The following is a 23,828-nucleotide window of genomic DNA, read 5'->3' as shown; positions in this document are numbered from 1 at the left end:
TTGATTTACTTACACGTACTAAAGTTACTAGAAGTCACAGTCCGTCTCCGTCCGTGATTTTGACAGAAAAATTAAAAATGAAATAAGTCATAACAAAAGCACGCTTGAATTATAAGTTAATAATTGTTTTAAATTGTGATAAATAGAGACGATAAATTGCTTCAATAAATCTGTGAAATTGTCACTAAAATGGGTCGTAAAAGGTATAACGCCAAAGCGCGTCAAGTAGTTAAAACTAGCATTGACGATTCTCAGACGAATGAGGTAAGATTTGATTCCTTGAGATTTTGAGACGTAGTCTAGGTCTAATCCAATCAGGGGCACAGCTACCGCCGTATCAGCCGTATCAACGATACGAGGCCTCTGGAGTACAAGGGCTCCTTATGTGTGAAAGCAAAAATTTGTAAAATGTACCCACAATCCCACTTTATCTGGTGGTTAAAAACTGCCATATAAAAAAATATATAGAGTTTTCAATTCAGAAATGAGTGAAGAAATCCCTTATTTGGGCTCCTCAACTATTTTTGATACTGGGCACACCCTCCCTCCAAGGCACACTACGCTATCCAATAAAACAAATATTTATAGCTGTTACAAAATCATAATCACTTTATTTTATTCGTTATTTCAACCCACTCAATAAGGGGCCAGGCTACCTCCATAGGCGGATATATAGATATATTAACCTCACCGCTCAAATGAGGGTTGGTGTGCTTTAGGTGATAATGTTTGAGTTTGTAATAGTCACTATTAAATTTCGACCCTGATGGTAAGTAGAAAATAATCGTCTATATAAGCAGATCATCACTTTGCACTTAAATAACACATCCTACAAAATGCAGCCTACATCCACCTGAAGTGTAGCTGTTAAGCCATATGTGTCATGGTTATCACCTGTACCACATGCTTTGGGCCTAAAGCTTGATGTTGTTTGGTGTTTGACAGAAATTCGCATGGCAGCAGTATTATAGTAAAAGATTGCTCGCCTCGCTTCCATCCTCCTTGGTACTTTATAATCCCATATAAATACCATTTCACATTCATGATTTCTGTATTTGTGGCACATTTACAGAAGATATCCCCCCTGAATAAGGAGCTTTTACTGTACTGGTAATAAAAATTATAGTAAATATTTTATAATTATTATAATTATTCATGTTTCTTTATAGATTAAACTTGATATTGCAAAAAATGAATATGGAGTGACAGATACCAGCAATTTGGTGGTATTGCCATCAAAGAAAAGAAAAACAAATATAGTCAAGGACAAAAAAGAAAAGACAAGATTTCTTTCAAAAGCCCAGCGCAAAAGGCTAGAGAAGATTGCGGATAAAAAGAAGAAAAAAGAAAATGTAATGTATATTCTTGAAAAGTCTTCTTACTTTACTCATACTTGTTATTGTAAGGAAAAAATAGTTTCAGTTAATTAAAAACTGACTTCTATCAACACAAATATCTTAAACTACTAAACAGATTGTATTGATCATTTGGCATGCAGATTATGACATAGGGTTAAGTAAGGATTTTCCAAAATTCATCATATAAAAAGAGATACCAAGAGATAATACAAATCCCTTATTCACACCTAGTTGACTCAAATTGATTAGAAGTAAAGCTCATTAAATTGAGCTATTTAAGTAGAGCAGAACACAAAAAAAACTAAAATGTGTTCTTATTGTCTCTCCACTGTATTCTCCAAAACTTTTTTCAACACACTATTTTCACCTGGTTTCACATAAAAATATGTAAAAAAATAAATTAACTTAGTTTAACACTTATTGATTTTGTATTCTAGAGGGCAGCACTACTGGAGTCTTTGTCTTTAGTACAAGCAACCCCAGAGGAAGTAAACCAATTGACTACAATATCTTCTGTTCAAACTCTGGGATTACGAAAGTTAAATGAATATAATGTAGAGCAAAGTACACAGAACACTCAACCTGATAATGAGCAGAAGAAATTCAGCAGTATTGCAGGTAGCTTGATAATTATAAGTGAAATGTGTTAGTGTTGTTAGTTTACTGGTTGTCACTTATCATCAAACTCTTAACCATGCTTAGCAATTATTACTATATTTTTAGGATAGGATTATAATATTATTTTGTAACATCCTTGTTAACATACTTCACTTTTTTTTTCTTTTTTTTTTTTATTCTTTACAAGTTAGCCCTTGACTACAATCTCACCTGATGTTAAGTGATGATGCAGTCTAAGATGGAAGCGGGCTAACTTGTTAGGAGGAGGATGAAAATCCACTCCCTCGGTTTCTACACGGCATCGTACCGGAACGCTAAATCGCTTGGCGGTACGTCTTTGCCGGTAGGGTGGTAACTAGCCACGGCCGAAGCCTCCCACCAGCCAGACCTGGACAAATTAAGAAAATCTCAATCTGCCCAGCCGGGGATCGAACCCAGGACCTCCGTTTTGTAAATCCACCGCGCATACCACTGCGCCACGGAGGCCGTCAAAACGTCGCCGTCACTTTACACTGTTTTTTTTTATTTTTGTTTAATGTATAACAACGAACCCCTTCCTGAGGTCGTATTTGGTATACACTGACAACATTTCAATATTTCATAAAAAATATATTGTAAATTCTTTATTTTTTTTTTGGGTTTGTTGATCTTATTTCTAGTAAGTAACAATATCTTCTAAGAAATCTTGGATACTCTACTTCTTTTATTTCTTTCTTTAATTTATTATTTAACAAATAAAAAGTAAAACAAACATTATTGATTTATTTATTATTAACTACATAAAACAGAAAAAATAAAACTTACAACATTAACTTCAATAGAAGTTAAAATTATAAAACATTTTTTATTTTATCAAAATATAGGTGCAAAAAAGCGATTGAGATTGCTAAGGATGGAGAAGACAGGAAGTGGCAAAAAACAAAAGTATGACCCTAATATAATTGGCCTTGAAGAGTCGTCTGATGATGCTAGTTCTGACTCTGACGCTGATGAAGTTACTGAAAATAGTCTTGAAAGTGAAGAAATTAAAGAAAACAATATTGTGGAAGAAAATAATTTATTACAGACTGATACAAAAACAGAACCACAAGATATAGATAAAAATGAGAATACTGAAAAACAAATTAGTCAAGATAAAAATGACAAGACAAACGAAAATAATAACAAAAAAGAAGAGTCAGGACAAAATATAAAAGAAAACAAAAAACCTTTGTTAACACACACCACAGTACATATTGATGTTAAAAGAGACCCAAAAATACAAATTGCAAGATTAAAATTACCAATTCTAGGCGAAGAACAGAGAATAATGGAGCTTGTTAATGAGAATGAATTTGTCATTGTGGCTGGTGAAACTGGTATGTATATGATATTTACTGTCCAATTTATAGTTTAAAATCCAGAAATACAAAAGTTACAATACAAAACACTAAAATTTTCTTCACTAAAATCTCAAGACTAGAAATGCAAATGTTGACCAATAGTGACAGCCTCGATAATATCGCCCTCTCTTTCATCCCAACTTAACGAAAGAGAGAGCGATATTTCAATTTCGACACTATTGGTCTACAATTTTTTTTTCTCTTCACGTAATGTCATTGACACATGCTAGCCCTGTACGCCTCCTTCCAGAGCTAGGAACCTTCAGTCAAATATGAGCCATTTTTGAGGATCACTGCCTGTTATATGATCCAACTTTCGATTGGAAACTTTACATGTTAATCTCAAGGTGTTGTTATACCAACACTGAAAGGACTGTACTCGGAAAAACAGTCAACTCGACATTCTACATAGCGGTAAACTCATAAGGTGTTTTGATACTTTTTCCTTTTATAGCTCTTGTGAAAGTGCATCATTATTAACTATCCTCTTTTTTTTTAGGTAGTGGTAAAACAACCCAGTTACCACAATTCCTTTATGAGGCGGGTTATGCTGAAACAAAAATGATAGGTGTAACAGAACCAAGGAGGGTTGCAACTGTTGCTATGTCTCAAAGAGTTGCTTTCGAGTTGGGATTGACAAGCAAGCATGTCTCATACTTGATGCGGTTTGAGGGAAATGTCAGCAAGGATACTAAAATTAAGTTTATGACTGATGGTAAGTGTGGTTAACATTTTTTTTTTCTTTTTTTTTTTTATAAATTTAAATAAATATACTTAAACAAATACACATCACTATCACTATCTAGCCCCAAAGTAAGCATAATGAGTAGCTTGTGTTATGGGTGCTAAGATAGTTGATATAATATTAATATACAATTATATACTACATATAAATACTTATGTAATGTATAAATACACACAGACACTGGAAAACGCTCATGCTCATCACACAAATATTTTCAGTTGTGGGAATCGAACCCACGGCTGTGGATGCAGAAAGCATCGTCACTACCAATTGCACCAATAGCTCTTGTAGCAAGCACCTTTGAAAGAATTTATTGGCACAAGAATTTGTACTGTATTTAGCTGATAGATTCTGGAAAATGAAAACGTGATGTGAAAAATTCACCAAATTAAAAAAAATTGCATGTGGCAATAAAAAAATCTAGGATCAAAATGCGTTTTCCTGTTAGTTAGACACAGTTAGGCTGAGTGTTAGCCACATGCAGATTTTATGGACTTGCCTCATTTGCTTTAAGGAAGCGTTTTTTTTTGCCAGAGTTACAACGCTGACTAATATCATAGATAACTAACTGGATAGTAGTGGTTTAATTATGTAATTACAAAAATTCAATAAAACTCTTTCAAACATCTCTAAGAAACAAATTAGGCAAACAATATATATAAAAATCTTAAATAGTGAAGTACAAACAAATTTATTTATATTTAAAAAGGAATAAATCTTTTCCTTTAACTAAACATAAAAATTGTATTACTTCTAGGTGTTCTTCTCAAAGAGATTCAGTCAGACTTCCTTCTGAGCAAATATTCGGTAATAATCATAGATGAGGCACACGAAAGGAGCGTCTACACAGATATTCTGTTGGGATTGCTCTCACGTATCGTGCCCTTAAGACTTAAGAGAGGCATTCCATTGAGGTTGATTATCATGTCTGCCACACTGAGAGTTGAGGATTTCACAGAAAACACCAGATTGTTTAAAATACCACCGCCAGTGATAAAGGTATGTGTTCCTACAAAATGGTAGGAAATTGAAGTGTTTCGTGTTTAGCTTTTAAAATACGTAGTGGAATGTTTTAATTTCTACTAAAATGGTAGGAATTCCGTTGAGTTTAGCATTTTAAACACCTGTGATCTGTCGCCAGTTATCTAGGTATTTTTCATTTCTACCAAAATGGTAGGAATTGTTCAACAAACAAATTGTTAAACTAGATATTAAATTGTTTCTTTACAATTTTATAGGTAGAATCCAGACAGTTTCCAGTGACAGTACATTTTAACAAGAACACTTACAGTGATTATTTGAAGGAGGCTTACAAGAAAACAGTAAAAATACACACAAGGTTACCTGAGGGTGGAGTGTTGATCTTTGTTACTGGGCAGCAAGAGGTAAGATCAACATATTAATAACTATTATCATTATAATTATTATTATCAGTCAAATGACGTTCACAACTGGCTGTTCTAAAAGGTTTAAAACATCTTTCTGCAAGCAGCTTGATGTCGTCAAGATTTATCGTTGGAATTTCTAAAGCTATTATAACAAAATTTGTATTTATGTATATGATACAACATAACTTCTTTTCACAGTATAAAACAAAATCGCTTTCAGAATTTACACGTTTAGATCTATAAATTACGCAACGGATTTTAATGCGATTTTTCAATAAAAGATTGTTTATACAAGAACAGAACAAATATATTATGTTGTTGTTAAGTTCAGATTATAAATGATGTAACAACTGACAGTAATAGTATGTTTAGCAATATCTAAATTTTTTGACAGGTACATTACTTAGTACGCAAATTAAGAGCATCGTTTCCGTATCGGAAGGATGTGGACTATTCAAAACTCATCACCAAGAAGGTTACAAATGAAGTGGATACTGCATTGGATTCTGAACCAGAGGATATTGAATCTGATGACGATGAGGTAATACTTAACGCCTTTTGATCACTTACCCTGCATGTTGGGTCTATGAATCTAAACATAGGTATTTCTGTAGTAGGCCATTTAAATTGGCTGATTTTATTCTTTCTGTCCTGAAATATAAAGAGAGATTAATTGATCTAAAACTGACCATTTATAATTAAAATGCGCCAGAAGAAATATCCATTAACAGATTTAATTTGCGTGCATGCAGAAATATCACGAATTTTTAAGCTATTGTATATATTTCATTGCGGGCTTTGATCGCGGCGACCGATTCAATAAATTACGTAACGAAAAATAACACACATTTCGACGTTATCAAATCAACTCAACTGGATAAGTGGTGTGAAACCTAGCGGCAAAACTTATCGAACCAGAGTTCTATTCCCGCTCATTGTAGAGACACTTTTTATATTTTTTATTAATTTATTCTTGTAGTTTTTATTTTTATTTACTTACCGCGGAAGTCCCCGTTTGTTTTTTGGTTAACTTACTTCGCAATAAATTAGTTCAGACAGTTTTTGAGTTGACATTAACTTACTTTAGGTGGAGAAAGAAATGAAACGGATACGCAAAGCGAGGAGGAAAGCAAAGAAAAAGGGGAGAACTTTGCCAAAAATCAATTTGGATGACTACGACATGCCAGAGGATGATGGACAGGCGGACTTGGTCAGCGATGACGATAGCGAGGCACATCTGAGTGATTCAGGTTTGTTTTATGCTAGACGATACACGAGACTTTGTCTGCAAAGATATTTGGGAAGTCTTTTCTAAATCGAAGCTTACAACATAATAATTTAATTTTAATATACAATTATATAAGAATTCTCAATAGTTCTCTATAGTCCACAACTTTAGGTTTTTTACACAACAATAATACTACTCAAAAAGGTTCTTTTAAGCGACACTTTTCGTTTCGATTCACATACATTTTATTTTTAATAATAAGCTTTACGGCTCTGGGTTCTAGCCCTTTTTAGTCCGGATTCACATACAACAAATTAATTATCACGGACCAATTATAGAAAGACCTGCCCCGCAAGACGTTACCTCTCTGTCAAACAACCAACGATCTAACGCGTGTATACTTATATCGTATCGATGTTTCATTGTTGTAATCGTTTTCGTCGACTGATAAAACTCCCTAATCATTCCGGTTTGTGTAGTAAGTAGTTCAATGGCATGAAAAATGGTCAACAACTTCTAATTCACTAAAAGATGACGTGACGTTCGTTTTCAGTTTCACCTGATGGTAAGCGATGATGCAATCTAAGATTTTTTTTTATTGTTTACAAGTTAGCCCTTGACTACAATCTCACCTGATGGTAAGTGATGATGTAGTCTTAGATGGAAGCGGGCTAACTTGTAAGGAGGAGGATGAAAATCCACACCCCTTTCGGTTACGGCATCGTACCGGAACGCTAAATCGCTCGGCGGTACGTCTTTGCCGGTAGGGTGGTAACTAGCCACGGCCGAAGCCTTCCACCAGTCAGACCTGGTCCAATTAAGAAAACCTCAATCAGCCCAGTCGGGAATCCAACGCAGGACCTCCTTCTTGTAAATCCACCGCGCATACCACTGCGCCACGGAGGTCATCAAAAACATAATTATAATAAATAATAAATTTGTAATAAAAACAATATCTAAAAGAAAAATAGATACTATTCTTCTAACGAACGAACAAACAGCAAAACATCGATCCATTAATTTAATATTCTGTGTACAGATTATATTATTCTTGTTAAATATTTTATTATTTATTTTTGTTAAATATTATCGATGACTGAGTTTACCTCGTACCCTTCAAAAAACGACAGACAATTTTGTTGCTGCATTTGGGTGCGATCCATTTCCATTTCTAATTCCTCTATGTTAAATATATAGAGTTTGCACAAAAACAATACAAACGACATAAAAAGAACCCAAGCAGACATGAGTCACAAACCATTATGAAAAATAAAGATATTGAGTTTTATGGGTATTAAATGTGCATTTATAAAATTAAATTATAACTTTAATTATTTTATAAATGTTGTATTTTCATATCAAAAGAAGAAAGAAGTTGTAATTAAAACGATGATTTCTTTTATTTTAATGTGAATTTAACCTTTCATTTATTGCAGAATTACCATATACTATGATAATTTTTTTGATTTTGTATTAATAAGTGAAAGAAGATTTGACATTTGACAGTTCACACTTCACAGCACAGAACACTACTTTATTTGCTGTCTATGACTAATACTCCTACTTATATATCAGTATTCGTTAATGATTCGTTAACTAAATCCAGTCTGTCGTGCGTATTTTCTTCCCTTGTAATTTTTGTTATTTCGTTTTGTTCTCGTTTCGTTGTTATTGTTAATTATAGTTTATTTGTTGTTTGTTTACTGTTTTTACCCGACTGCAAGAAGGGTTATGTTTTTCGCGCGTATCTTGTATGTATGTATGTAATATTCTTTATTACCTCATATCTTCCAAACCGTTGAACGGATTTACGTAATTCAGATAACGTTAGATTTGTTTTAATAACCCAAGTGTTCTTAGATAGGTGAAATTAGAAAAAAAAAACCAACAAGACGACTGTGAGACGCTATAGAATCGGGGTGAAGTTTTTTTTTTTGTGAATATTGCAACATGCGAATCAAATTCAAGGGATTTTTGTGAGAATTTCAAAATAGTATATCATGGCCATGTTAAAAAAACTACAGTTAGGAAAACGTTATTTATTAATTCTAATATTAATTAAGTCTATACATAATACGCGAGGCGGACGACTATAAGGTGCGAGGTTTATGAAGTGTAGTTATAAAACACCTAAAATAGACTAAAAGAAATATATTGATTATAAAAATCAAGTGCGAGTCGGATTCGGCCACCGAGGGTTGCGTAGATTTTTTGAATATTTACTTAATTTCGGTTGGACTTAGGTATACATTATCGTACTTTGTAACAAACGTAACCAATAAATCCGAAATTCACCATCTATCGTAACTAAAAAGTGTGAAATAAATTAATTAATTAAACAAATATAAAAACCCGGCATAAATGATATAAAAATTGATCAAACTAAAGTCGGGACCTAATAAAAAATGTAGACGAAAATCATTCTATTCAATATAATAGGTCCCGACTGTTTTCTAATTGTTTTCTACACTTCTGGACTGAGCTTTTTTTTTCTTTTCAGTTTTTTTATCATTTATGCAGTCGGGTTTTTTATCAGTTTAATTAATTAATTTTATTTAGTTTAGTACGAAAATCAGTGAACCGGAGCCTGGTACTAGCCGGAGCAGTTATTCCGCGTTGCTATTGTTTCCGTCACCAAAAAAGAAACGTACGAATCAATCACCCTTATCGTCCTCCGAGAAAACCGTTTTGATTAATGTGTTTAAATATGTCGAGGAAACCTTATGCTTGCTTCTACATAATAAAGAAACAAAACTATAAGAGTTCTTTATTGCCTACGGAACCCTTAATATAAGTGAAGCATTATCTGTTTGATAAATAACAGGATATATTATATAGGAATATAGAATTAAAAAAATATTTGTTTATCACAGGAAGTTTTATTTCATGATAATATTCGTAAATAATGATAAAATGTTGAGCACCCCTGAGTCAGCTGTTTTTGTTTGTTTACATAGTTTAAAATACCTACTCAATTTGACTATAGGGGTTTGTATTTTGTATATACTATGCTATTCTCGTCACAAATACCCTATAAAGAAAATATTGCACTCTTCAAAATATTTTATTAACATCAAAAAGGTTACATAAATATTTTTATTTCCACGCAACCGAACTATAGAATAAACAATATTAACATGTAATATTGTCATAATAAATTATATGACAGGACAATATCCTGCGATGTGTGGCATAACCCAATAATTGGACTGAAAGTGAAATATTAGTTTTAAATTATAATTAATGGATAAGGCAAATGTTCTTTAAAAAAATTGTGCATGCCAAATTTTTGTGCAATTCTTTTTGTGTGAGCTATGTTGATAGGGCAATCAATAACGATTGCCTCTTATATAGATTAGCTGATTTAAGAAGCATATCCCAACCGTGGGGCTTATACTAGAGGCACTCTAGTTTTCAAAACTCTTATAATGGTCATTCATTATGTCTTCAGACGCAGAAGAGGACAGTCTAACACCTGTGATCAAGTCCTGTAGACAGCCACTGTGGGTGCTCCCACTGTACTCCATGCTGGGTTCAGCCAAACAGGCGCTGGTCTTTGATCCACCGCCTGTTGGTGCCAGACTGTGCGTCGTTAGCACAGATGTGGCGGAAACATCGCTGACCATACCCGGGGTGAAGTATGTGGTTGACTGTGGGAAGAAAAAGATGCGGTAAGTTTTAAGGCATATAATAATGTACATACTCGTAATATGGTATATGCGTGTAATTCGAATTAGAGGACAGATATTTTTCCATGTGTACTAGCAAATGCTGGTACTCTGTTTCTCTTGAAGTTATGTTTAACGAATCCCTCGGGTTCTGGCTGTTTCTGGGGTAAAAGTAGCCTAGTTCTGCTCCAAGGTTCAATTAATCTTTATACTAAATTTCATCTGAATTGGTTTTGTGGTTTAGCAATGAAAAGGTAACAGACAAACAGTTCACGTGACCGGTTCATTACCATTTCAATTGGTCGATTCTAGTTAAGATATCGGATACTTGGGCTCCCTATAGTGCTTACCTAATAATTGAACGACCTCCTACCTATAATGCTATAATATAGATTCGTCCAACATTATTCGTCGGTTATACTTAGGGTTAAGAACCGTGATAGCCCAGTGGATTTCAATTAAATATCACGTGTTTCACGTGGTGAAGAAAAACATCGCGAGGAGACCTGCATACCAGGGGATTTTCTTAATTCTCTGCGTGTGTAAGGTCTGCCAATCCGCATTGGGCCAGCGTGGTGGACTATTGGCCTAACCCCTCTCAATCTGAGAGGAGACTCGAGCTCGAGCTAATGATGATACTTAGGGTGTACGACCACACGACGGGCGCGAGCGCGTGGCGCGTGGTGTGGACGTCGCAGGCGAGCGCGGAGCAGCGGGCGGGGCGCGCGGGGCGCACGGCCGCCGGCCACGCCTACCGGCTGTACAGCAGCGCCGTGTTCCAGCACGACTGCGTGCCGCACTACGAGCCCGACCTGTGCCGCCGCCCCGTCGACGACTTGCTGCTGTGCATGAAGTGCATGGGCATTGACAAGGTAGACTTAGAGCTGTGCTGTGCGATTGATCCGTCATTTTGGGCACTTCTGCCGCAGCCCTCAGACCAATTATTGTATAGGACCTCGCTAGACGTTACTTTTCAGTCAAAGTATATGATCAACGATCTAATGCGATTGTAAAAACTGTCTATAGAATCGATGTTTCATAGTTGTAATTGTGTTCGTCGGTAAAAGAGCTCCGTAAAAATACCTTTTTGTGTAATGGAATGGTGTAAAAAACGGGCAAAAACTTCTAGTTTAGTATAAGATATGTACCAAATCTAAGCTCGCAGAAAATGACAGACAATTTTATTCGTGACTATGAGTGCGATACAGGTCCTTGTATAATTGGTCTGAGGCCGCAAACCATGGGTAGCGTACAAGAGATAATCATGTCACAATATCCTGGATTGAGTGGAGAGTGACCTTGAGGGCAGTGGAGTGGTCCACTGCCCTCAAGGTCACTCTGATCCTTTTGTTAGGCCCTTAATTGGCGACCAAGTTTCTGATCCATAGGCCATTACTGGCAACGCACCGTTCGAAGACTTTCGCCTTTAGGCACTGAAAAACTTTGTAATTGGCGATCTTCAAACTGAAGTATATAAACTTAATAACTTTTAGTAACAATTGTACGAGCTTTGCCATTCGATTTTTTTTGCGAATTTATCTTCTGAAACAGTACAGAGTGATTCGTTCGAATCCTGCATTTAACCTATTCATACTATACAGTTATACGTATCATATTTTTTTATTATATAAATATCTTTCAGGTTGTGAATTTTCCGTATCCAACCGCACCAGATAGGCTTCAGCTGCGCTTAGCTGAAAAACGGCTAGAAGTGTTGGGTATACTGGAGAAGCCTGTAGTTAAGAACACTAGGAGGAAAGACAACGATGAGGTCAGTAATGCAATTTACTCGTCTACATGTATTTTAATCAAATAATGCCCTTATTCGTAACTCATTTATTTCAGCCTTTTTTTAAGATTCCACTAAAATATAGTAAATGTCTCTCACACATGTAAGAGAAGAACATTTGGATCAGACTTTAATGATAATAATAACCTGGAACGTCGGCTTAACATCTTTCCTTAATCGCTCTTCAAAGCACTTCGGTAATTTTTTTTTATTTTAACTAGATATGGCAAATATTATATTTTATCTAATCTCGTGTCATAATATTCCAATTATGAAATTAAAAAATATATTATAATGGCATAGATTATTCACATGCATACTGCAATAAATTAAAAAATTACATTATAACACTGCTCTTTGTTTGGGAAGTGTGTTATAATACAACTTTTTTACTATTATAGCACAGTTAGAGCTCTAGGTTCTTGGTCTTTTGTACAGCTCTGGGTTCTTGATTTTTTAACAATGTTTTGTTTATATTTTATATTTTAAAATTTCAAGTTGGTATATTTTAATTAATTCATTCATTAATTTAATAAAAATTTATTGTTTTTATCAATTAACAATTTGAGCAGTACAGTAATTTATATTCTGATGCAAATGCGAGTGTGAAGACATGGTTGTACGGGTGTCAATCTTTGCCTTTTGGTATACAATACAATCATCAATCCTTTACCTTCCAAGTTGCGGAAACTGTAGTAGTATTTAATTTTGTTAGATTCCTATTTCATGAGATTAGATAAAGTAAAGTATGAAACATACATAACTTGGCATTAAAGCACTCGTGTCTTTATAAAACTCACTTCGTTCGTTTTATAAAATGCAACTCGTCCTTTAATGATCGTCATTATGTAACCGTTTCATAATCAACTATTACAAAAGGTTATATAATGTAGTTATGTTTCAGATACTAAAAGTAACGCCGCTGGGTAAGGCAGTGTCCGCGTTTCCTCTGCTACCGCGCTACGGCAAGATGTTGGCGCTCAGTCACCAGTTCAACTTGCTGCCCTACACCATCGCCTTGGTCTCCGCGCTTACCGTGCAAGAGGTATCTTAAACTCCTTCATCATTAACAACCCATCAGAAATGAGAGGGGTTAGGCCAATAGTCCACCAATCACCCAATGCGGATTGGCAGACTTCACACACATAGATAATTAAGAAAATTCTCTGGTATGCAAGTTTCTTTACAATGATGTTCCTTCAGACACGTTCCGTTTGAGACACGTGATATATAATTGCTTAAAATACACATAACTGCAAAATTGGAGGTGCATGCCCGGGCCGTATTCGAACCAACGCTCTCCGAATCGAAGGCAGTGGTCATGTCCACTAGGCTATCACGTCTCTATCATACCTACATCGACGTGACATGCTCATTTCTATGGCAACTTCGTTGTTATTGACAGTTTATTTTTAGCATCCCATTGAAATTAATGTCAATTCTAATAAAACTTGTTATAGGCGAATATTACATCGACGAGTATAAAACAGCTAAACCACACCCCATGCGTCGACGGCATATCTCGAGACGAGATATATCCCAATATCCCGATGAATTATCAACCAATAGCGACGAAATCGCTCTTTTTTCGTTGCGAGATGGGTAAAAAAAAGAAATTTTTGATTTGTGGTCGACAATATGCCTTTTCCACTTCATGAGGTATGTCCTCGACGAATATTAAGCCTACAAGGCATTATATCAACTTCGTTAGAGAATACATTCTTCTATTTGTGTAGGTCATGACCGGAAAGGCGGACAATTGGCCCGCTACCGGTAACACGCTGCTCCTGGGTGACCCGGGGGTCCTGCTGAGAGCGGTCGGCGCGGCGGAGTATTCCTTCGTCAAGGGGGAGGAGGAACTGTTCTGTGCCAAATATGGCTTGAGGGAAAAGGTAAGGAAGGTTTCGTAGCTGCCTGACTTGAAGAGAAGTTGGTGAATGCGTTACGAAAATTGTAATCGGGTGATGCGTTCTGCCATCTGCAGGCTAAGTGAAACAGTGTGTGTTACTTTAAACCACCAGTAGATGGCGTTCATAGAGAACTTTGAAACAATCCCTTTTTGTGCACCTCAAGAACCTGTTTGTAAAGAAGAATAGAACGATAAAGAAAATTATTGAGCAACGTAAATGCTATTTTTTTGTTGCTGAATTACATGGTTCCTGTGGGATTTGTGAAAACTTTCATGTGGACGACGTAGGTAGGAAATAACACAATTTAATAGCTTTAGAAACATTATTTTTAACATTATTTTCTATTCCGTAGGCAATAAAAGAAATACGTAAGCTCCGCAAACAGTTGACATCGGAGATCAACCTCAGTGTATCAGGTATAGATCTGACAATAGATCCAGAAATGAAACCCCCAGACGATAAACAAGCGAGGCTACTTAGACAACTCCTGTTGAGCGGCTTGGGAGACCAAGTTGGGAGGAAAATTGGGCTCGAGGAAGTAAAGGAGGGTAAGCTTTTGATTCTGTATATGTATGGATTATGCATCTACTTATTCTGTCGTCATCATCATCTCCTTACCCTTATCCCACTTAAGTGGGGTCGGAAAAATATGTCAATCTTTTCCATTCGTCACTATTACTCGTCAACTCATCATCCACTCTTTTTACACACATGTCCTGTTTCACACAATCCAACCATCTCTTCTTTGGCCTTCCTCTCCTCTCATGTCCTTCTACTTGCACATTCAGCATTTTTTTAGTAATATGATTCCTCCCTACGCATTATATGTCCATACCAAGCTAACCTTCTACTTCTCAATTTTTCTATCACTGGCGCCACCTTCAGTCTTCCTCTTATATAGTCATTCCTACTTATTCTGTTATACATCTACTTATTCTGTCAACTATTGCTAAAAAAAGGTTGCGATTATTAGAGAGAATTGTTTTTTCAAATTAGTATAGTAAGACAGCTATCATGACCCCAATGGGATGTTTTCGTATACCATATGCCTTGTGTTCAGAATGGACTATAAGTTTGGCGCATTCCATAAATACTCGATATAAAACAATCTCAATCTTTTTTACTAACAATTCAATTTAAATTCACGTAGAAGTTTGATTATTCCACAGCTTCAGGGTATAGACCTGAGTATATAAATTTTAATTAAAACTTGATACTTCCACGCGATTCTGAGATAAAAGGTCTTGACAGAGAGACAGATAAAGGAGAAAGTGATTCTATAAGGGTTCCGATTTTATTCCTTTTGGGAATCTCCAAAAAGGGTCTAATACCTTATTCTTTCTCTAGAAACATTTCTTACATTATTAACAGGTGAAGACAAACGCAAATTCAAATACGCCTACCACTGCGCGAATTTGGAAGAGCCAGTTTTCCTGCACTCGGGCTCAATACTACGTAAGGTGATACCCGAATGGGTGGTGTACCAAGAGCTTTATGAGACCGGCGGCGAGGACAAAAGGAAAATGGTCATGAGGAATGTGGCTGCCATAGAACCAGAGTGGCTGCCAGTGTACATACCACAATTGTGTAACTTGGGTATGTAATTTTGTGATAAAACGCTATTCACGTGACGTATTTTTGTGATAAAACGCTATTCACGTGACGCTATGTGACGTCACATTATAATAAACAAACAAAGTTAACTGCGTATGCAAGTTACATAACCCAAATATAATGTCTTGTATGCCACAGATAATAAGATTTTTATGCAAATAATATATTGTTTAAGTTGTTAACCTACAAGCTGTCATAAGCACCACATTTCCACTGTCACATAGCCAGTATTAACGGTAAACCATTTATTTTATATCTCACAATATGGGTATCAAATTACTCTTTGATTTGATACCCATATTGTGGAGGTATATACAAATAATTTTGTCGTGAAATGTAAGACATAAAATGACATCACACTAACAGCTTGTTGTTTTCTTAATAATTTATTTATTAATTATTCAACAGGCGAACCTCTATCAGACCCTGAACCAAGATATGACGCGACATCGGGCCGCGTGAAGTGTCACTTCAAAGGGACATTCGGCAAAAGTTGCTGGGAACTGCCCGTAGCTGAGATTGACTATCCAGACAAAATTGAACGATACAAGTAAGAATATGATGAACCTTATAAAAACACGAAAAAAAAAACATTTATTGCTGACAATTTTTGCTGATCATTTCGAATTTCGTGTGTATTTTGATACGCAACGCTACAATTAAATTATTCTGTAAGAATAATAATAATTATTTTATTTGTGAAAAGTTTTTAGAATAATCAGTAGTACTTATTTATTTATTATTATTTTTACTTAAGTATATCATACTCTATCGAGTTAGATAAGAGCGTGCAGACTTTATACTTAGACAATGAGATGTTATTCGTAACTATTTACATCATCAATTTCGGATTTTTTAACACATTTATATTAGCTTCACTTGTAACTAACTATGTATGTAAGAAAATCTTAGAATCTCAATTTGACGCACTTCCCGGTCTTCGATTAGAATGAAATTTTGCACACGCTCTGAGTTCTGATGACAATACATGACTAGCTAAGAAAAACTTCATTCCGACACAAACCGAATATGGCGGACTGTCTGTTTGAAATCCACCCCCATGATATGGATATCCAATGAAAGGAATTGCTTTCAAGAATACGAAAGAAATAGTCACGGGACTTAAATCAAAGATGGCGGACAGGCTATTTGAAATGCAGCCCCATGATATGGGTATCAAGCGTCTTTTTTAGTTTTAAACTATTCATGTTATTGTTATATGAAAAATGTTTTAATAGAATTGTTTTTTCGCAGATGGTTCGCAAGATTCCTACTAGAAGGCAAAGTGTTTCCCAAACTCAAGAAGTATAGCGGGTCATTACTATCCCCCCCATCAACAATGATCAAAAGTTGGGCCAATCTTCAGCCGAGGACCGAAGTTTTGTTGAAATGTTTGATATCAAGACGTGTTGGTACGAAGGATCAGTTGGAAAACGCGTGGAAAGAACAGAGTACTTGTAAGTGACCTTGTATTGTATTTTATATGGAAACTAGCTGACGCCGCGCGGTTTTACCCGCATGGTTCCCGTTCCCGTAGGAATACGGGGATAATATATAGCCTATAGCCTTCCTCGATAAATAGGCTATCTAACAATGAAAGAATTTTTCAAATCGGACCAGTAGTTTCTGAGATTAGCGCGTTCAAACAAACAAATTCTTTAGCTTTGTAAAATCAGTATAGATGTCTTGTTGAATTCGCGTACTTACCGTTCCTGTAGGTATATGGGCATAAAATATGGTCTATGTTACTCGGTGAAGATGTTTTTTGTTCTTATCTATAAGTTACCCTTGACTACTATCTCACCTGATTGTAAGTATTGATGCAATTTAAGATGGAGGAGGATAGTAATCCACACCCCTTTCAGTTTCTACTATATCGTACAGGAACGCTAAATCGCTTTGCGGTACGCTTTTGCCGGTAGATTAGTAAGCACGGCCGAAGTCTCCAATTTTTGCCATATGGAAACTTATTTTATGGCAGAATACACAAACTATTAGTAGAAATAAAAATGTAGAATGTAACTATAGGATATTCTACATTGTATATTTTATATCTTTTGTAATAAACCTAAATACTATAATTATTATTTACTGTTTTGAGTAGACATATGTGCTTAGTTATCTAACTGGTTTAATGGCTGACTACAAGGTCCCGAACTCCCCCCCTCCCCCCTCCCCCCGAACTTATAGGAAAGGAAATAACAATTAATACCACCAACGTGTAACTGTTTCAAAATGCCTCATATAAATATAAGAGCATAAAACATACACTTTATCAAGTGTTAATCTTCCAAAGGTTAAAATATTTTAATTGGCATGTGATCGTCTATTGATTAGAACCCAGTAATCAACGTTATGTCCATAATAACACAAATACTTTTAAAGTCTCAGAGGTAACAGTTCTCGTATCACGCATTCCCTAAAATATAATTGATACACGAACTCTTCGTGGTATATCAATACACGAACTCTTCGTGGTATATCAATACACGAACTCTTCGTGGTATATCGATACACGAACTCTTCGTGGTTTATCAAAACACGAACGCTGAGTACGTTGATAAGGTCGTTTAAATAGTTACGCCTTCGTGAATCATACAAGACCACATTGACAGCGAGTGGCAACACAACATTCAGGTTTACCCTGAACGTCAGTATTACTTCTCATTGCTGGTTCTGTAGTTCTAACACACTCACAGAAGGTAATGGTGCTTTGGGTGAGCGAGTGAGACTGGGTGAGCGAGTGAGATTAGGTTGGCATCTTTTTTATAAAAGATGGTCATTGGCTCCAACTCCCGCACAACGACGGTGGTCCTCTCCCTGAATTTGGTGAGATTAGGTTTATTTAAGAACCAGGACCCCCCTCTTTTCGTGAGGGTATAAGTTTATTGGTATATAAGCGTGAATGGGTGAGTTCCACATAGTGGAAAGATAACTGATTGTCAGACGACAAGTAGAGCAAAGCACACTGTAAACACCGTGTAAATACAGGCCTAGCTTCCACTATCATCTTTATATCAAGCAGAACAAAGCATCACTGTATAACTAGTGTAACAGGCCTAGCCTCTAGCTGGCAGTCTTAACTTTCAGAGTATCCATTACTCTCAAGAGAGTGTAATGCGTTCGAAAGAAATCTAAAAGATTTCACACCATAGGCCGCTCGGCCCTGTGTATAATTAATAAGCCATCAGAAGGTCATTAGTATGTAAAGTTTCACATATATGCTCTTAAGCATTAAGGAGTTCCTTCATGCGAAGACACTCCTGGCTGAATCATCATTTTGACTCATAAATCAAATTTCACACCATAGACCGCTCGGTCCTGTGTATAAATAATATGCCATTAGAACTCAATAACTATGTAAAGGTTCACATATATGCTCTTAAGCATCAAAGAGTTCCCCTCATGAGAAGACACTCCTGGCTTCATCATCATTTTCCATAAAAGTCCCTACTGGTCGCCCAAACAACCGACTTCGTACTATGCTTCCATCATACGATGGAAAAGCACGAGTAGAATACATCAAGCATTCAGCCAGCTGCTCTAGCTATTCATACTGAAAGCGTCACAGGCGTCAGCCCGCATGCTCCCAGTAAAGTAGTAAACATGCTCCCGGCGTCATCTGCCAATGAAAAATGAAAGATTTCCAAATAATATTTTTTCCAGTGATTTATCATTAATCTCATGTACTGAGCTTATTTTGATGAAAATCTATTTTTTTTTTTTTTCTAAGCGCTTATTAAGTTAATAAGTATGCATAATTTGTATTATATCTATATAGTATGTAAGACTTAGAGTCGTCACAATCAACCCCCTAAATTCTATGAAGTCCTGCGGAATAGAATTTACTTTTAGGAATTTTCATAAGTATCTATATTTATTATATAAAATTTTATTGTGCCTATTAATTATTTATATCTTCAATTTATTGAAAGGATTCCACAACCCCCTGACATTTAAATATTTATTTTATTGATCACCGAAGAAATTCTATACCTTCGGAAAAATTTATTAAATCCGTCCGCGGACGAATCATCTGGTGTGGAACTGCATCGGCAGACTCTACCGAGCATAACACTCCTCCAGGTACATAAGTTGTCTTTAGACTTTTGCAAGCCCCGACATCGAACTGAATTAAATTGGAACTTTGACTTCGGGATGCTCTAGCACCGTTCATCACATTCCAAATGCTTGACGCCGCACCTTACGAATAAAGTGCAACTAGTAAAGTCACATTGATTTAGAGCCTTCCGACTCTCGAGGCTCTACGTTGAGATTCATGATAAGTTGCTTTTTTGGCGTTAGAGCAGTTTGATTACATTCTAAAGATTTCACACCATCGGCCACTCGACCTAGTGTATCATATAAAAGCCATCACTAGGATAGCCTAATCTGCCTCACGGCGGTATAGTACCACCTTAATTTATAATTTAAAATCACTTTTATTATACTTCAGGTTCATATTACAACCCCCAGACCTCAAGGGTTTCTGACTTTAATCCGTACCATAAACTAATTAGATAAGAACTTTTTACCTCTTCTGACTTTTCCATTTTCACGGACAACAATTGTAGGCTTACACCAATTTAAAAGCCGTTTTGACCCATCCTGGTCACGGCACCAATTGTAACTGTTTCAAAATGCCTCATATAAATATAAGAGCATAAAACATACACTTTATCAAGTGTTAATCTTCCAAAGGTTAAAATATTTTAATTGGCATGTGATCGTCTATTGATTAGAACCCAGTAATCAACGTTATGTCCATAATAACACAAATACTTTTAAAGTCTCAGAGGTAACAGTTCTCGTATCACGCATTCCCTAAAATATAATTGATACACGAACTCTTCGTGGTATATCAATACACGAACTCTTCGTGGTATATCAATACACGAACTCTTCGTGGTATATCGATACACGAACTCTTCGTGGTTTATCAAAACACGAACGCTGAGTACGTTGATAAGGTCGTTTAAATAGTTACGCCTTCGTGAATCATACAAGACCACATTGACATCGAGTGGCAACACAACATTCAGGTTTACCCTGAACGTCAGTATTACTTCTCATTGCTGGTTCTGTAGTTCTAACACACTCACAGAAGGTAATGGTGCTTTGGGTGAGCGAGTGAGACTGGGTGAGCGAGTGAGATTAGGTTGGCATCTTTTTTATAAAAGATGGTCATTGGCTCCAACTCCCGCACAACGACGGTGGTCCTCTCCCTGAATTTGGTGAGATTAGGTTTATTTAAGAACCAGGACCCCCCTCTTTTCGTGAGGGTATAAGTTTATTGGTATATAAGCGTGAATGGGTGAGTTCCACATAGTGGAAAGATAACTGATTGTCAGACGACAAGTAGAGCAAAGCACACTGTAAACACCGTGTAAATACAGGCCTAGCTTCCACTATCATCTTTATATCAAGCAGAACAAAGCATCACTGTATAACTAGTGTAACAGGCCTAGCCTCTAGCTGGTAGTCTTAACTTTCAGAGTATCCATTACTCTCAAGAGAGTGTAATGCGTTCGAAAGAAATCTAAAAGATTTCACACCATAGGCCGCTCGGCCCTGTGTATAATTAATAAGCCATCAGAAGGTCATTAGTATGTAAAGTTTCACATATATGCTCTTAAGCATTAAGGAGTTCCTTCATGCGAAGACACTCCTGGCTGAATCATCATTTTGACTCATAAATCAAATTTCACACCATAGACCGCTCGGTCCTGTGTATAAATAATATGCCATTAGAACTCAATAACTATGTAAAGGTTCACATATATGCTCTTAAGCATCAAAGAGTTCCCCTCATGAGAAGACACTCCTGGCTTCATCATCATTTTCCATAAAAGTCCCTACTGGTCGCCCAAACAACCGACTTCGTACTATGCTTCCATCATACGATGGAAAAGCACGAGTAGAATACATCAAGCATTCAGCCAGCTGCTCTAGCTATTCATACTGAAAGCGTCACAGGCGTCAGCCCGCATGCTCCCAGTAAAGTAGTAAACATGCTCCCGGCGTCATCTGCCAATGAAAAATGAAAGATTTCCAAATAATATTTTTTCCAGTGATTTATCATTAATCTCATGTACTGAGCTTATTTTGATGAAAATCTATTTTTTTTTTTTTTCTAAGCACCTATTAAGTTAATAAGTATGCATAATTTGTATTATATCTATATAGTATGTAAGACTTAGAGTCGTCACAAACGCTACTCGAATGTGGGTTAGTGGGCATCACAGATATAAAGAGGTAACTAGATTTATAAAGTGCCAATTCTTTGTATTGAAACCAGCGTACCCGGGGGCGTGGCCTAAACAAACATATATACTGTAATATGTAATACTTATCACACCGATAAACTCTTCACGTAATTGGCTGTTTAATATTTAGTGAAAAACAAATACTTGAAGTTTAGTTTGAGTTGAATATTATTTATTCCTTTTGTCACAGAACAAAATATAATGTCAGTTAACAAAACAAGACTACTAGTACATGCGTGGAAACGCTTGCGAAGTTCCGCACACCCGGGTGTACGCGGGCCACGCCCCCTTGCTACTTCTATTGCTAAAAGCTTTTAGCGCTGTCTGTTTTGTGGTGGGCATAAAGTGAGGATGTTTGTCTGTCAACAATCATAAAATCATATGTTAATTTAATGACCAAAACCGACGGCTTAACGTTTTTTCCGAGTCATGAATTCTTGGCTGCAACTAAAAATTTCTCGATGAAAGAAAACCTCAATACTTCATAGTGAACCACTAATCACCACTGATTAGTGGTTTACCTATGTGGATTTGGATTATCAGGATCCTAGGTTCAAGTTCTAGCTCGGCATATGAAATATTGAACACTATAAACAAGGCCGACGGCTTAACATCTCTCCAAGGCATGGGGAATGAACTTTGTAACTCCTTGCAGCTACTAAGAATTTCTCGATGAAAGAAAACCTCAATACTTCATAGTGAACCACTAATCACCGCTGTGATTAGTGGTTCACCTATGTGGCTTTGGATCATTAGGATTCTAGGGTCAAGTTCTAGCTCGGGATGTGAAATATTGAACACTAGAAACAAGACCGAAGTTTAACGTCTCTCCAAGGCATGGGGAATTCCTTACTCTTGACAGCTACTAAGAATTTCTTGATGAAAGTCTCAGTATTTCACAGTGAACCATGGATTTTTCTGGGATGAGTAGCCTTCTGAATGAGTAACTAGTAGTAGTAGTAGTAAAACTTATTTCGATTCCAAATTACTTCAGTAGCCGCAGCGCAAAGGAAGAACAAACATACACACACAAACTTTCACCTTTATGTTATTAGTGTGGATCCAAAACCACATAGGTGATCCACTAATCTCTTTTAAATATTGGATAGAAGCAGGCGTTACTTTGCGGAAGTTCATCATGATTATATACCGTTGATGTTGACTCTACAACGTGCAATTGCACGTTGTAGAGTCAACATCTCCTGAGGATGCTCCGGTTTCGGGGTGAAACGTACGTAGAGAGTATTTTGCCGGACCTGGGTGACGTTGTCGCATGGGTTCGTCGACTTTTCGCGGATGATAGCAAAATAAATAAATCATTATATAACCACTAATCTCTGGTGATTAGTGGATCACCTGTGTGGCTTTGGATCCTGATCAACGAGGTAGATTATGTAATTAGTATGTATGTTTTTACAGATTTGTTGGAGGAATATTTAAAATGGATACCAGAGTCGGCGCACAACGAAATTACATTATATTGGCCACCAGTGTTATAAATTAGATTTTTTTGTTTGTTATGTAAATACTGTACATTATTTGTTTTTTAAATAAAGATATTTTGAATGGGAACTTTTTAATATTTCTTTTAACCAGAGATTATATTTTAACTCCTACTAAAAAGTATTATAAGCGCGAAAGTTTGTATGGATGTTTGTTTGGATGTTCGTTAATCATTAACGCCGCTACTACTGAAGCGATTTGAAATGGAAATAGATTATACTCTGGATTAAAACACCGGCTACTTTTTATCCCGAAAAATCCATGGATTCCCGAGATTTGCCAAGACAGGATGACTTTGATGGTATGATTGTATGTTACTCTTTCACGCCTCGGCTACTGAACCGAATCACCTGAAATTT

General features: G+C 36.2%; 1 protein-coding gene across 1 annotated transcript; it reads left to right on the top strand.

Annotated features, from left to right (window-relative positions):
* Positions 1-63: 63 nt before the first annotated feature.
* On the top strand, positions 64-23,538 carry LOC112053119 (probable ATP-dependent RNA helicase kurz). The gene is made up of 19 exons (XM_024092419.2): positions 64-264; positions 1,170-1,352; positions 1,796-1,976; positions 2,840-3,334; positions 3,858-4,073; positions 4,861-5,102; positions 5,342-5,488; positions 5,886-6,032; positions 6,579-6,741; positions 10,171-10,390; positions 11,031-11,259; positions 12,030-12,158; positions 13,081-13,221; positions 13,913-14,068; positions 14,439-14,634; positions 15,458-15,682; positions 16,109-16,250; positions 16,955-17,157; positions 23,386-23,538. Exons 1-19 carry the CDS (start codon positions 190-192, stop codon positions 23,463-23,465), a joined length of 3,570 nt encoding a protein of 1,189 aa, XP_023948187.2. The 5' UTR covers positions 64-189; the 3' UTR covers positions 23,466-23,538.
* The last annotated feature ends 290 nt before the right edge of the window (positions 23,539-23,828 follow it).

This window comes from Bicyclus anynana, chromosome 8 (genome assembly GCF_947172395.1).
Source record: "Bicyclus anynana chromosome 8, ilBicAnyn1.1, whole genome shotgun sequence".
NCBI classification, from domain to species: Eukaryota; Metazoa; Arthropoda; class Insecta; order Lepidoptera; family Nymphalidae; genus Bicyclus; species Bicyclus anynana.
The sequence above is the reverse complement of the archived record's forward strand: the minus strand, read 5'-3'. Positions and strand labels throughout refer to the sequence as shown.

Coding starts and splice junctions, on each gene's coding strand:
- LOC112053119 (XM_024092419.2), top strand. CDS start 190: ATGGGTCGTAAAAGGTATAACGCCAAAGCGCGTCAAGTAGTTAAAACT. Junction 265..1,169: donor ACGATTCTCAGACGAATGAG/GTAAGATTTGAT, acceptor GTTTCTTTATAG/ATTAAACTTGATATTGCAAA. Junction 17,158..23,385: donor GTGGAAAGAACAGAGTACTT/GTAAGTGACCTT, acceptor ATGTTTTTACAG/ATTTGTTGGAGGAATATTTA.